This window comes from Pinus tabuliformis, chromosome 7, assembly GCF_031772625.1.
Source record: "Pinus tabuliformis cultivar Carrire ecotype Pingquan chromosome 7, CPIR1, whole genome shotgun sequence".
In the NCBI taxonomy this organism is placed as follows: Eukaryota; Viridiplantae; Streptophyta; class Pinopsida; order Pinales; family Pinaceae; genus Pinus; species Pinus tabuliformis.
This window is the reverse complement of record NC_142293.1, coordinates 1911272110-1911287563: the sequence shown is the minus strand read 5'-3', so window position 1 is coordinate 1911287563 and position 15454 is coordinate 1911272110. Positions and strand designations below refer to the sequence as shown.

At 37.5% G+C, this 15454-nt stretch overlaps 1 protein-coding gene across 2 annotated transcripts in view; it reads right to left on the bottom strand.

The window, feature by feature from the left end:
* LOC149256134 (F-box/LRR-repeat protein 15-like) overlaps window positions 1-13122 on the bottom strand; it is a 135842-nt gene extending 122720 nt beyond the window's left edge. The window contains exons 1-2 of one of the 2 annotated variants that reach the window (XM_089460670.1): window positions 12999-13122; window positions 11953-12924 (exon numbers count right to left, since the gene is read on the bottom strand). In XM_089460670.1, the coding sequence (XP_089316796.1) occupies window positions 11953-12773 (821 nt within the window). In that variant the 5' untranslated portion in view covers window positions 12774-12924; window positions 12999-13122. Of the gene's footprint in view, window positions 1-11952 lie in introns of both variants that reach the window. The other variant, XM_089460669.1, reaches the window with a different exon arrangement.
* Between the last annotated feature and the right edge of the window lie 2332 nt (window positions 13123-15454).

Here is a 15454-nt window from a genome sequence, read left to right as displayed (position 1 = left end):
ATACGTGGAATGACAATTATTTGTAGAGCATGGGCTTCACCAAGAGTGCGTCAGACCCAAACTCATATTACATTTAGGTAAAGGGTGAGCCTTTCATAGTGGTTTTGTATGTTGATGACTTGTTTCTCACAGGGTCTAAGGAGCTCCTAATGCACTGCACGCAGAATCTTGTAGAAGACTTGGAGATGAAGGATTTGGGGTTGATGCACTACTTTTTGGTGTTGGCAGTGTGGCAAAGCGAGAGAGATTTTCCTTGGACAAAGGAAATATGTAATTGGGATCTTGAAGCATTTCATTAGGGAGGACCACAGACCCATGGCTACGGCACTTGTGACCAGCTAGAAGTAGATCGATACTTCCAAATCAAAGGAAGTGGACCCTGCCTTGTATCGTCAATTGATTAGCTCTCTCATGAATCTAGTAAACACTACGCCAAACATTTGTTTTGCAATGAACACACTTAGTCAGTTTATGGTAGAGCCTAAGCGAGTTCACTGGATGGTTGCAAAGCATGTTCTAAGAAATTTCCAAGGCAGATACACTCAACAAGATGGAGAGAAGCTGGAAGGGTACATTGATGTGGTTTGCGCTAGTACAAATAACAGGAAGAGCACTTCTAGGTGTAGTTTTAGTTTCAAATTAGGAGCAATCTCTTGGTACAACGGAAAACACGGGTCAATTGCATTGAGGTCAACAAAGGCCAAGTACTTTGTTGTTAGTTTGGTGGCATGCGAGGCTATTGGCTTCGGAAACTCCTTGTTTAGCTTTTGATTAGGATCTAGATCCTGCTGCCATTCACTATGATAACAAGAGTTGTATTAAACTCTCTAAGAATCCAATATTTCATGACAACTACCACTTCATCAAAGATTGTGTGCAGAAGGGGGCAGTAAAGCTATAGTACATTCCCACAAATGAGCAGGTAGCAGATATCTTGATGGAAGCCATGATGAAGTTACAATTTATATTCTTTAAGGATAAGTTGGATGTTGTGCAAAACACTTTCCTCAATAAGAGGGAGTCTTGCAATTGTAACTTGGAAGGTTATTCTGCATGGATGAGGTGCCATGACATGCATCGAGTCACCTTAATTATCTCCTACCGCAGTTTATTGATGAATTTCCTATGTCAAGACTTTAGACAGCAATTTAATTTCACTGTTGGGAACTTTTTTATAAAAGGAAAAATAAGTCAATGATAGACTAAGTCATAGTCGTTGATCTCAGTAAAGTGAGATCTAATCTCAACTGTTGAGATTAGGGATTTCATTTGATATGAGGGCTTGATCTTTTTAATAGGAGGTGTGAGCCAAAGGAGATGCACATTTTGATTTGGCACAAGTTGGGATTTAGTAGAGCGCACTATTTGGCAGTAAGATCGAGCTAGCTAGAGTGAGGATCAGGGCAAAGTGAGATCAGCAAAGAGGCCCAGTTTTCTCTTTGGCCAAGAAGCAGAGTTTCTTTGGCCGCAAAAGTTCTGTTGGGCCTTGTATGTGTCGTACAAAAACTAATTGTTGTAAGAAAATATTATGTAACTGATGTAAGAAGATATTTCTCCTGAAGCTGAATAAGAAGCCCATTGTTTGCTAGTTTCCCCCACACTGGGGTTTCCAGGGTTTAATTGTGTTATTCTGTTGCAAGCGATTGCATGTGATTAGTTTAGAGTATTTACTATTTTTGTTTATGTTGTTTATTTGGTTAAAAATCAGAATATTTATTGTTACAAATCGGATTAGAGAGCTCTATTTATTTCAGGTTTGCAATTATTTGTTGAGACAGTAAATTTGTAACTGTGTTTAAGGAAATTAACAGAGAAGACCACCAAACCAGCAAGCACAATCATCCAACCAAGGAGAAATGAAAATCTTACAACCAAAAACATCCATCAAATAATTTGATGCCAGCTGCAAATCTCCATCAATGTGACGAAAATTACAATGTGTTGGCCCCAACTCATCTCCTCTTCGGGGATGATGAGTTGCTGTTTGCTAATTGTATCTACAAGGAAGTTCTCAAGTAGAAAGAAACACTAGATTTGTATTGTTTTGCAGCTGGCATGGAAATACATACTCTAAAATCTTTTCTCTCTAAACAAAGTGCACCAAGGTCAAGAGGACGCAATTTTCAGATTTTTTTCATACTCTATAATACCTTTCAACCATGGCCTAAAGAACCTGTGTTTTATGTTAATATGACTTCCAGGACTGTACTTAGTTATATCAGAAAATTGAGAGAAGGGTTACAAATTGGTGCACTAGGTGGTTTTTTCATAGGAGAAAGGCTTAGTTTTGTTAAATCGATATTGGAAACAGTTCCTGTTTACCAGCATTCATTAGCTTACATTCATGTGGAGATGTTGGAAAAGATTAGAATGACCTGCTTCCATTTCTCATGGAGAGCTAAAAAGGAAAGAGATAGCATTGCCTTAGTATAGTGGAAAAGAATAGCTAAACCCAAGGGTGCTGGTGGGTGGGGTTTGTAAGATAACAAGCAATTGGCAAGGCACTAGCAGTGAAAACTTAACAGAGGCTTCTTTCTGAGGGGTGGCTGTGGTAGGCTGTTATACAACATAAATATCTGGATCTGGAATGAACGAGATTACCAGTAAGGTATATTTCTAATGTTTCTCCGGTTTTGAAAGCACTTGTTTTAACTTTTATCATTTCCCTTGGTGGGTAAATTAGCTGGCCTAGAGAAGAGGGGATGGCAAAAGAGTTAGATTGTGAACAGACCCTTGGGTGGGCTGTGGAAAACATCAAACTCGACAACAGATGGTTCAAAATATACTTCAAGAGCAAAGCTTTACTCTTCACTGCTGATAATGCAGAGCTATTAACCACTAATATTTTGGAGAAAGGCTGGAAGAAAACTGAGCATGTAAATCTGGTGGGACCAGATGCAGTTTCATGGAAGCTATACACTCACCAGCTGATTTTATCCTTTGTTAGACTGGGGGATAGATATGATTCCTTTAAATGGTCTAAAAATATTGCTACAAATTATTTCACTGCCAGACCAGGTTATAGAGAAACGTTTGGTGATGAAATTGGTGAGAAATGTTTAGTGGTGAAGGCCCATTTGGAAGGTCAGATGAAAACACATGTTTACATGTGGCTTGCTTTAGCCAACAAAGTGTTTCTGGGAGGTACTGCAGAAATGAGCATGGCAAGGTCCTAGCCTCTTTTCACTTTGCAAGTGTAATAGAGAAACTATTTATCTCCTACTCATACACTGTGCATATATAAGGAGGTGTGGAGATACCGGGGCAAAAAAATATTTTAATCAACTGTATGAACTGGTTCACTAACAAAGCTTTGAAGAAGTTTAAAATGGTTCCCCTGTTTGTCTCCTGGGCCATTTCGATTGCCAGGAACATTTTCTATTTCAAGGTCAGGAAGCTCCCCCTTCTCAGGTAAAGCACCAAATCATGTATGTTTATGATGGCATCAAGCGTACTCCTTTGGTTAAAGTTCCTAGGAAGCTTGGTACTGGAAGTGGACAAAGCTTCTCCATGGGCTGTTTTCAAAGGACATACCAGGGTAATCATGCATCTAGTGGAGCTGGAGGTGTAATTTGCTTTAGTGATTCTTGGAAAGAAATATTACTAGCTTGCAGGGCCTGATTCAAAACTGGTTACAAATGGCATTTCTAGGCATTTTGGTAATATGCAATCTGGTTCTTAGACCCCACTGTCAGCAGGCTAAACTTCTGGTCAGCACTTTCATGGTCTGCACTGTTGCTCACATCTATAGGGAGTTGAAAACAGAAGCAGAAGACTTACCAAGGAAACCTGAATGATGGTCTCTGGGAAATATCTGAATTAGAAGGAGAAGCTGCACAGCCTCCTTGCATTAAAGCCATATCTGACTAGTTTATCTTGCAGCACTAGGTGGACCATCCAGAATAGACCTTATGCATTTCTAGGAAGTTCTTCAGTTCTATTTTTGAACTTTTGAAGCTCAGTTTGAGCTCGCCTCTGAATTTGATTTGAGACTGTTATGTATACACTATATGGATAGATCTGTGGATACTTGGGGCTTAGTTTCTGAATATATTTTGTGGTCTTTTCAAGCATCTAAACCATTTTAATGGTTTCCCTTTGTAGCCGCTAATAGAGAGTGGGTTATACTGAGGGATGTACCCAAGTCAGAATGTAAACTTTTTTCCTCCTGAATATAAATTACAATTTTTTTCTTTAGATTAATAATAAAAAAAAGATAAGTACACACACATAAAAGAGAGAGTATATTAATTAGGGTAAAGGATATTGACAAATTATCCAATGGCTTCGTCACCAATATAGATCATACTGAACCATAAACTACATATACTCAACTATACATATTACAGACCATAGTCAATTATAAAATCAAGCATTTAGAAAAGAATATAACACATCATAAGTTGAGAAGATCATCATCCATATGACCACAGCGAACCATAAAAACGATAGAGTAAACAATAGAGATCATATAATGATCAACTGGTCTAGTTCTTTGTGTACCAGGGTTGGGTAGGAATTTGTTTTCCATAGAACAAATTGCAATTGCAAATCACCACGTTATACAATTCAAAGATGGCAAATGTCTTGTGAAAAATAAGAATAATGATATCCTTTCAATAAAAGATCTATAAAAAAACCCATGGAAAGTTTGTGTAAAACTCTGATTCTGCAAATGAATCTCAGATATCTCGTAAACTAAAGATATGTCATGAATGTATTGGAAATTTGGGTTATGACTTATGAGGTCTCAAAAGTTGAGTGGATTCTGTTGGTTTACCTGTTTTTACTTCAAACAACTTCTTCTGTGAAGTGTGTGTCTATGGTAAAAAAACATAAACAGAAACTTGACAAAATTCTAGCACATAGAGCACAAGCATCATTACACAACATTCATTCAAACATATGTGGCACAATGTAATTTATCACATAATCTCTCGGGGGTCAAAGTAATTTATCACATAATCTCTGTTGATTATACAAGGAAGGTTTGGGTGTACTTCCTCAAGGAGAAGTCTTGGGACTTCAAGACTTTCACAGAATTCGAGAATAGAATAGAGAAACAAGACTTCCACATAATTCAGCTCTGGAATAGAGAAAAAATGTGGTAATGAAAGAAAGGTGTGAGTACAGACACTGGAGGTGAATACACTTCCAATGAGATTACAACCTTATGCAAGCAAAATGGGATCTAGAGAGCAGTGTTTGCACCATGTACTCTGTAACAAAACAGCACTGTGGAAAGAAAAAACACAACGTTATCAAGAGGGCTGAGTCAATGACGAAGGAAAAGAACGAACTTAATTTTTTATGGGTTGGAGCAATGCACACAACTGCTTTCCTTGTCAACGGGAGTCTCGTTAAGGCAATGGAATAAAAGACATCAACGAGGCCCGGACATTTTAGAAATCACATAGCACAAATTGAAGTGTTTGATTCGACTTGCTACAGCTCAGTCCCAAGTAGAAGAGAATATTTGATGATAGACGTGAGAAGAGAAGCTTTATTCCTTATTATCTGCAAAGAAAGAATTGCAGTATATAACTATTAACATCCAGCCACCAAGAAAGTGGAGGTTACTGAGAAGCTAATCTTCAATATAGGAAACACGATTATGAACTTACTAAGGGTAAGCAAGTTGTTATCTACTTTGTTGTAAATAAGGAAAAATTTTGAACCTCTTCCCCATAAAGCCGTATTATTCATCCTGTGTCTATTGATTATGATTCTAATGGTTTTTCAACTACTGAGCTTGCAAGTGACCCAGGTGCATCCACTTCTGTCCAAGATTCTTGTTTATTTAAAAAGGAGGACAAACCATTGTCCAAGCAGAACAATAAGATTATTGAAGAGATGCTGAGACACTTGCCTGCTACAAAGAGCAAAGGCCCCTCAAAATACAATAACGAGACTTCTCAGGACAATTTGGCTTGCTTGGCAGAGATTGATAACATCATTGAACCTTCATCAATTGGGGAGTTACGAGGGACCATCATTGGACAAAGGCCAAGAGAAAGCAGTCAGATGCAGTGGAAAGCAATCCTAATTGGGAATTTGTGGACTTGCCTAGGGTAAATTGCTATTGGGAAAAGATAGGTCTTTAATACTAAGTTGAGAGCTGATCATACAGTGGACATGTACAAGACTAGGCTTGTAGCCAAAGGTATGCACAGGCTGCAGCAGAATGGGATAGAATATAAGGGGACCTTTCCAGTGTTCACCTATTGCAAAAATGAATTCTATATGGGTGGTGCTTGCAATGGCTACTCATATGATTGGGACATTCATCACCTGAATGTCAAATCTGCATTTCTAAATGGTGCATTGGCAAGAGAATTCTATATAATGTAGCAACCTAGTTTTACAAGCAAGTGTAAGGAGCGCTTGGTATGTAGGCTAAGGAGGACCCTGTAAAGATTCAAATCAGGCTTCTACAACTTGGTACACCAGGTCAGATGATCAATTTGTGCAATATGGCTTTGTGAGGTTGTGACAACCAAATCTGACTCACCAATTAAATATCTGTTAAAATAGGCAACTAGGGCCAAACTCCATGTGGATCAGCTTATTTATGGCAGCTGATATTTTTATTGGATACCTCTCATCAACAGGTGTAGGATTGATCTAAAGATCATCCGATTCCGATAAGTATTTATGGAGATATGAATTTATTTTGATTATGAAATTATTATCAAGCTGACCAGCAACTTGAGTAGGCTCAGAAGCCCAAAAGACATGCCTATTCATCATCTATGTTTTAGTATAAATAGAAGAGGATTTGAAGTCATTCGCATCCTCTACATGTGTGATCTTCTCTCCACATCTTGGGTTTTTGGAGAAGGAAAAACACAGAGGATACGCTGGCCCAAGGGTGATGCCCTAACCGCAGGAAGCCGCCGGCATATGAGGATGAGCTACTCAGCACACAGGCCCTAATATGCTGTCCAGAATACACAGCCCCTAATCTACGCAGTCAAAGGGGCTCCCATATACGCTGTACATGATGAGGAACACAGACATCGAGACAAAACACTCTTACGCTGTTCATAGATCTATACACAGTTCACACATGGATTACACGCTGTACTTGATGAGGAACGCAAACATGGAGACAAGACATTCTTACGCTGTTCATAGATCTATACACAGTTCACACATGGATTACACGCTGTACATGATGAGGAACGCAGACATGGAGACAACGCAGACATTGAGACATTTAAACGCTGTCATGTATACGCAGATCTCTATACATGATGTATCTGAGATCTATACACCTGATATACGCATCATGGTATACACACAGCATCATGGTAAACGCAGATCTCTATACACCATGGCAAATGCTGTCATGAAGACAATATACGCACAGTTATAGAAACCCTATACGCTGTGCAGGCAATGAAGACATCCACGCAGGCCTAATATGCTGGTCATTAAGACACTTATACGCAGAGCACAGGACAACAAAGCCGCAGTCATAATAATGGAGCTGCAGTAAGGATAATGAAGCTGCAGTCAAGGTAATGGAACCGCAGTCAAGGTTGTTTCATTAAGAAGATGAATCCGCATTTTATGTGGGATAGATCTAGGGTTTGGCTGCATCCTCGGATAGGTTAAGGAACTGCTGAACTAAAGATTATCCATTCTCGGCATAAACAATCATGGTATAACAAGTAGCAGTCTTGATCTTGGTGGCAGTTCTGTAGCAGACTAGTCATCGGATAACAGTGAATGAGCTATTCTCTTGGATCAATGATTGTTATGACAAATGCAGCCCAGCTAGGACTCGATGATGAGATAAGGGTTCAATGAAGAGATCCGTAGCATACCGCAGTCTCAACATGTTTCAAAGAACAGAAACAAGTATCATATATATGTATATGAGCATGATCACGATGATCCAAAGGGCAGCATGATTAGACAATGAGACTGCATGCTGATGTATGAGGCGGCATCAATGAGACTGCATGATGATGTATGATGCAGCATAATGGGCATGAGCAGCATGATGATGAATAGGGCTGCATAATGATGGAAGATGCAGAATAACGAACAGCATGATGATGAAGAGGGCTGCATAATAATGGAAGATGCAGAATAATGGGCAGCATGATGATGAAAGCAGATGAGATGGTGCAACACGGTAAGGTGTAAATGGACGAAATGGATAGGTGAAGCCGTCACCTTGGAGAATCAGTTGAAGCAGAATGTCTTCAACTGATCTCATGTATCATTGTTATAGGAGACGATCTATGCTCAGATCTAGATAAGTCAAAGTGTTGACTTCTGTTGTAAATGTACTATCTCTCTCACTTTCTCTGCTGAACTTTGAAGAACACAAAAGAAGAATTGATCAAGGATTTCCCCACATTGTGGGGTTTGTCCCTGGCTGGCGCCACATCTTGTGTCCTCTTGTCTTGGCTTGTCTTCTGCGATTTATATTTATGTTCTATCTGAAGTTTACTTTAATGCTGATGTGATTGCTAATCTGCAAAAGATATTGGAAAATTAAAATAAATTGCTCTAGCATATAACACACCTAAATTAACAATATCCAAAACACTAGTAATATAAATATATCCGTAAGGACAGTAAATATATAACAAGTAAAATGATACAAATGAGGGCCCTGTATATAATAATATATAGCTAGGTGGGAGTTCCCTTTCATTGAGAGTCCTGTTTTTTCGTTGGGACATGTCTTTTCATATGTCTCTTCATTAATTATAAATTATTTAATTATGAGTTATTATTTATTTTATTTTATATATTTATGTTCATAACATGCCTTCCCTTATAAATGCTTGGTCCTCCAAGCATATTGATGAAAAGGCTGTCTTTTACTTTCACTTGTAATATATTTACTTGATTCTTTGTTTTTTCAATGTTGTCACGGTTGATGCTATGGGATGGTACGAACTTCTAGGAGCTGAGCAAAATTTGTAGCATGATTTTTTTGGATGCTAGAGGACATCTGGAGCCTGTCTGTTGATGTATTTTCAGTACAAAGATAGATTGCAATCAGTGTTATCTTGGTTATGTGCACCCTTAGTAATTACATGCTATATAAATGATAACTTCTGCTTAAATGTGTATAAATGGTATGTATTCATATGCATGCACATGAATATATATGTTTTCTTTAAAATTTGAATATTTTATGTGTTTTTGGTCAACCGTTTTTTACCAGTTCCCAGTTTGGGGGGGTCTACCGGTTTAGTTCTGATAACACTGATGAGGACATGAATGTCACTGGGAGCTGTTTATAGCATGTGGACAACTTGAAGTTGGGCATTATGAAGACATTTGAGATCTCTGATATGGGGCCTCTTCATTGCTTTCTTGGTGTTGGGTCCAAGAGACCAAGCAGTAGTCTATTTATTCCCAAAGAAAGAACAGAAGGGGAATTTTGTTGCAGTTCCGATGCAGGCCTGCACAAGTGCAAACCATCCCCCACTCCTATGGCTGCAGGAGTCAAGTTATGAACCAATAATGATGAGAATCCTGTTGATCCTACCTTATACAGGCAGTTAATAAGTAGTCTCATTTTCCTTTGTTGTTAGGCTATGTTCTAGATTCATGTCTGATCCACAACAGTCATGCTGGAAGAGTGTTCATGGGATTCTGAGGTACCTAAAGTGCAGTGTTGATTACAAAATGGAGTTCACTCACAAATCAGATTTCAGGTTGACTAGACATTCTGATTCTGACTGTGTTGAATCTCAGAAGCTAGCTGGTGACTATTGTTTTAGGCTGTTAGCCTTGCTTCAGCAATGATACCTTTCTGCAACAAGAAGTGTCTTCTGCAAATTAAGAGTACAAAGAAACATTGAAAGCCATTTTACGATGCTATGTTTGACAAAGTGTCCTTATTGGAGCTTGTCAGAGGGTCCCATTACAATCTTCTGCAACAACCAAAAGTACCCTACAGATAGAAAGGCATGTATTTACTATTTAATGAGTGCCCCAAGAACATAGAGGTGCATCTACATTCCCCTGGGGATTCAATCCAGCAGCCGGCTTGATGTGATGGACTTAATTTTTGAGCCCACAGAGTAGTAGTTGGCTCACATAGTCTCCAACCCACTTGGTCAAGACAACTTTAAGAAATTCATAGCAGATCTTTTGAGTCAGAGATTCAATGAGGCTCACAATACCAGGGGTGTGCTGAAAAGTAATGACTTGCCACCTAAAATTTTGTTTTTATTGTACCTTAGTTGCACTTTCCATTAGTTGGTATGACTCGGGTCAAATTTTATCAGCATTCAAGCGCACCTTAATTAGTGGCGAATGTTTTTTGGGGAAACTAACATAGAATAATGCACCTATACAAATCGGTGGTGTATAGCAAAAGTTTCTGAAATGGGTACAAATTTCAAAAAGAGCAATTTCATAATCTTGGCAAATGGGAAAACATGGATGTATTGTTTGTGTGTGTCGTGCACATGTGAGTTGTGACAGAATGAAAAAAAAAAAAAGATAAGTTACAAAATTTTGTGTTGGCTATGCATCTATAGTCTTTCTCATTATGCTATCAAGTTTGGACTTTAATTAAGTAAAGCAGCTTTATTGGTTCAGTACAATCTTCACTTTTGTTAATACAAAACATCTAAATGTTTCTGTGAAAAAAATAATAAGGCATGTCATCATTTAAACACCATTAAAAATCCATACATGGAAACAAAATGTCTCCATATAGAAAATAAGAAAAGCGGATTAGGACCTAGCCCATAAATAAGAAAAGACAGTATATATCAAGAGCATCACTGAGCCCTACACTTACTGGTAAGAAATAAATTATGCCCGCAATGTATTTGTTCATTAGAAATTGTTTGGAAAACCCAAGTGACAGAAATAAATTGATTTTTATAACAAGTCAAGATCTAAATTGATTTTTATAAAGTCGAGATCCAATTGACATTTTTAATGCATTTACAACACTTTTTGGGTATTTCTATTGGAGCGGGTGCAGCACGATCCATTGCCATTGGAAAAAGGGAAAAAACAAAAAGTGTTTTCTGGAGCTTCCCTGGTCAAAAACGCCAGTAGATAAAATAAAGGCTTTAAACAGGAAATGTTTCTAGGCCATACCCATTTTCAAATCAAAAAACAGAAAGTCAACGTTTCTTGCCATTATCGGGGTGCTTCCTAGGTCATACCCATCGTCAAGAAACTACACTCCAGCAGAAGAGTTCTTGCAACATATCCTTGCTCTTTTGTTTCCCCTGGTTACACAAATCTCAATAATGGTCTCCTTGGATCATAATATTGGTGCTGAACTTGAAGCTAAAGGGGACGCATTTAATCCTCCAACACAATTGAGATCACTGAGCCATTTTCTCCCCACCTGTTATGAAAAACTACCCAGGATAGTACTGCTAATGTCCTTTTATCCTTGCTGCTCCACTGTTCTGCTTTAAAAAATCAAGTCTTTCATCCCTTGGGTTTCCGTCGTAGTTTTGTTTTAACTTTTAACTTTCAAGGGTTCTGCTTTCCCATGTTTGGGTTAGTCGAAAACTTTAAGTTTTGTGTGAGCTTTCTTTCTTTTGAAAAGAAATCCAAAACCACAAAATAAGGCCAAAAACAGCTGGCGATATCCAGAAGCTCCCAAGGAACTAATAGGTCAGTATATCCAGAAATGGCTGGAAATGGCAAGACATATACAGCATCTTGGATACATCTCCAAGGGCCTGAAATGTGTTACGCACTCGCGGAAACCATTTCTAGGACACACCGTAAATAAGTCAGAGTAGATGAGGTAGGAATGATGGAATCTTGATGAAGTCGAATTCATTTGATAAGGTAGTTTAGCTAAGGTTGGGCTTCACATTCAAAGATACCTAAATAATCAACAGGAATTAGGGTACAAGCTGCAACATATAACAACAATACAAAAAGTGGCAATGCACTACAATAACAATATGGATATCGAACATAACGGGTACTCACCAGTGCACCTTAGCTCGCTTGTGTTGTATCATATCGGGAACATTGACATGTGGCATTGCCATCCTAGATGAAGTGGATGATGATTCTTCAGGCCGGATCTGTGTGTTATAAGCAAAACTACCTATTTCAGCCTCCGTTAAAGGTTCTGCGCACTCATATGCATCCCCCATTCGCGAATGTACAGGCGGAGTATCCAGTTCCATTTCATCGTCCTCGTCCTCGGAACCTGCTTCCCATCTAGTGTGAGACAAAAACTGAAACTGCAATGGAGTATGCCAATAGTCCATTGTCGATATCCCTTGAAGCAAACCGTCAGAATACCCTGCAGGATCGAATCTCCCAGAACTGCCAGCCCCAGAAGGCATACTTCGAAATTCATTCTCGGGTTCACCGATGCGATCCAAACTGCTACTCCCTTCGACACTACTTTCAATGTTAAAGCCATCACGGGTCGCAAAATCAAAATCAGAAGCGCTGTCGGACAAACGAGTGGCTGCCTCAACACAATTCGACGCACCATCCGAGCTCTGTCGTTCCTGACTGGGCCCGACAAGCCGCCCATCAAATTCCGCAAAACCGCCATTCAAAGAATCGGGTACCGCAACTGGCCCGGCAGCAAAACCATCATTTTCGTATAACTTAGAATAATTCAAAACCCCGGAATCGATATTAGGGTTCCACTGCCTGCATTCAGGCTCTCTGGCTGATCTGAACATGAAACGCGACATTTGCGCGGGATCATCGCTCCGAACCCTAACCTCCTCTGCAACCATACACGCGTTCATACCCCACCCCGTCCGCTGAGAATTCTTATCCGCCATTGCAAGAATTACAAGCCCTCGAACCTCTTCTCAACCGTTACACGGCCATAAATGCCCCGACAAAGAAATTCTCAGGGTTTCCAAGAAATAATGTATGATGAGTTTGCCGTGAACCGAAATCGTACACATAGATAGAAGCACCATTCACAACCTTTTTACAGTAAACCTCAGTGAGCCAAAATAGGCAATAAAATTGGGGAATTGTGCAAAATGTAGGATAAATACCTCTCCAAAACCGGCAGAGGTTTTGACTCCGTGCTCCAGCCGCGATCCGACCGCCAAATTCGTGAGCTGCTCCTGCTGAATCGAGGAGGGGGAACGAAAAGTGAGGGAACTCAGTAAAATAAATGAAAACGAAAATGCTATGAATTCAATCGAAGGGTTTCTGTTCCGGACCTATCTCTTAGGTCTGGTTAAACCAGTACGTGTAAAGTTAAAAGTAAATCTCATTTACAGCTTGCTGACGTGTTATTACCCTGTTTAGTTGACCTAGGCTTGTTACCGAGCCTAAAAATTTAGATATAATTAATTACAAAAGAAACGTGTAGCCTAAATAATAATAATAAAATTCGAGATCCCACATTGTGTTTGGTGGAGAAACATAAGAAGGCATTTTTCAAATTTAACTGGAATGAAGCCTTGTGAAATTACAACATTCGTCGATATTTTTCCTGGAAAGCGAAGTGAGCGTTTAGTCACTTGGGGTTGTGATTTAGTGTTGGAGATGGTAATGAGTAGTTGTCGTTAGGTGCAAGTTTTAGGTGATTTTAGTGGAAGAGGAATGTTATATTGTGCTAGTGTTAATTAATAATTTTTAGTTATATAATGTTTATTAAAAAGGATAAAGGTATTGATGAAGTTAAAAGAGAATATTATTATATAATGTTTATTAAGGTTTAAGGTTTTCATATAATTTTGATTAAGTAATTTGTGGTTAAGTGTAAAATTTATAACACGCACTAAGATTTAGTGTTTTTAGAGGTATGAATAAATAGTTGAGGTGAGGTGTAAAATATGTTTAATTTTAATGAAAGAGTTTTTATTTATCTATATAATTAAATACATTAAATTAAAAACATAAATTAACTAGTTAAATTAGTCATATTTTTAATAACTTTCTATTGATTTTTATTATTTCATATACTATTAATATTATAAGTTTTTATTTATCTATATAATTAAATACAATAAATTATTTTTATTTAATTATTGTAATTAATATAACATAACTAATTTATAAATTAATAAATTAATTTTTTCCTATCTCTATTCTTTGGTCTAGTCCACTTAAATATAGTTGTTTCTTAGTTAAATATAGTCGTTCGATGATTTGCTCTCTCTATTTAGCATACAACCATGATCTGGTTGTTCAACCTATCTTGACGATGAACTAGTCCAGTTAAATATAGTTGTTTCCTAGTCTAATATAGTCGTTTCCAAGTCAAATATAGCTATTGGATTATTTGCTCTCTCTATTTAGCATACAACCATGATCTGGTTGTTCAACTTGTCCTGACAATGAACCACACTGGTTGGTTCTCGCGTGGACAAAAGAATTATAATGTGATTTCCGCCCAAAACTCTTCTCAAAATATATAAATTTTGATAAATTAAAGTGATTATATATTTTTATTGATTATTTTTGAATTCAAAATAGTGTTAATGAGATTATAGTTGAGTAATAAAGAGGATTAATGAGATAATAGTTGAGTAATAATGATGTTAGTTAATTTTTACATATGAGTGTATCAAAGTATTCTTTTATTATTATTATTATTATTAGATATTAAATTTAACAAAATTAATTAATTTTTTACGCAAAGTTTTTGGGTAGAAATCAATAAGCAAAAAATTTGGTCATCCATTATCATGAGGACCAGATGAAGAGGACCAGATGAAGAGGCAGACCATGGCAAAGGGTTAAATAGAGAACAAAGTAGAGACATAATTTCAAATAACGGCTATATTTGAACAATAATATTTAAATTATGATATTAATTTATTAATATATTAAACAGCTATACATAAATTAATTAATTTTATAATTTAAAATTTTATGTTTGTTAAGATTTAATTTTTGGTTATCAAAGAGATTTAGAGCATTCGATGAAGGAGCGCGTTGTTAAGGTGCCCTATAAGCAAAGGTCATCAGTTCTAGTCTTGTCGATACCAAAAAATCTAGCATGGTTTCCGCTCGTGCGGCTCAAGCTGGTTGCCATCCTCGAGTGACTTTGGTTGTGATCCCCGGGTGACTTTGACGGCTTAGACGCTAAGCCCCTGAGTCGTGGCCTCTCAACCACAAAGTAAGAATGATTTTCAAGATTCACCTACTTATCAACCAGAAAAAGATTTAATTTTTAGTTATTAACATAACAAGATTTTATCTTAACTCATTAAAAGATTTAATTTTTAGTTATTAACCTAACAAGATTTTATCTTAACTCATTGATGATAATTCAACAAATTATCATAACATGTTCATGCAATGAAAATATTTATGATTAAAAATTCACCTCTTAAACATTTTTTCATAAACAAACAATTTGTGATGATTAAATATTCTCTAAATTGTAATTTCAATCTCTCTCTTCAAATTTAAAAAAGAAAGCACTTTGAAACAGTATAAGGTAGTCAAATAAAAACCCTTGTGCACAATTGTGATTTTTTTTAACATCAAAAAT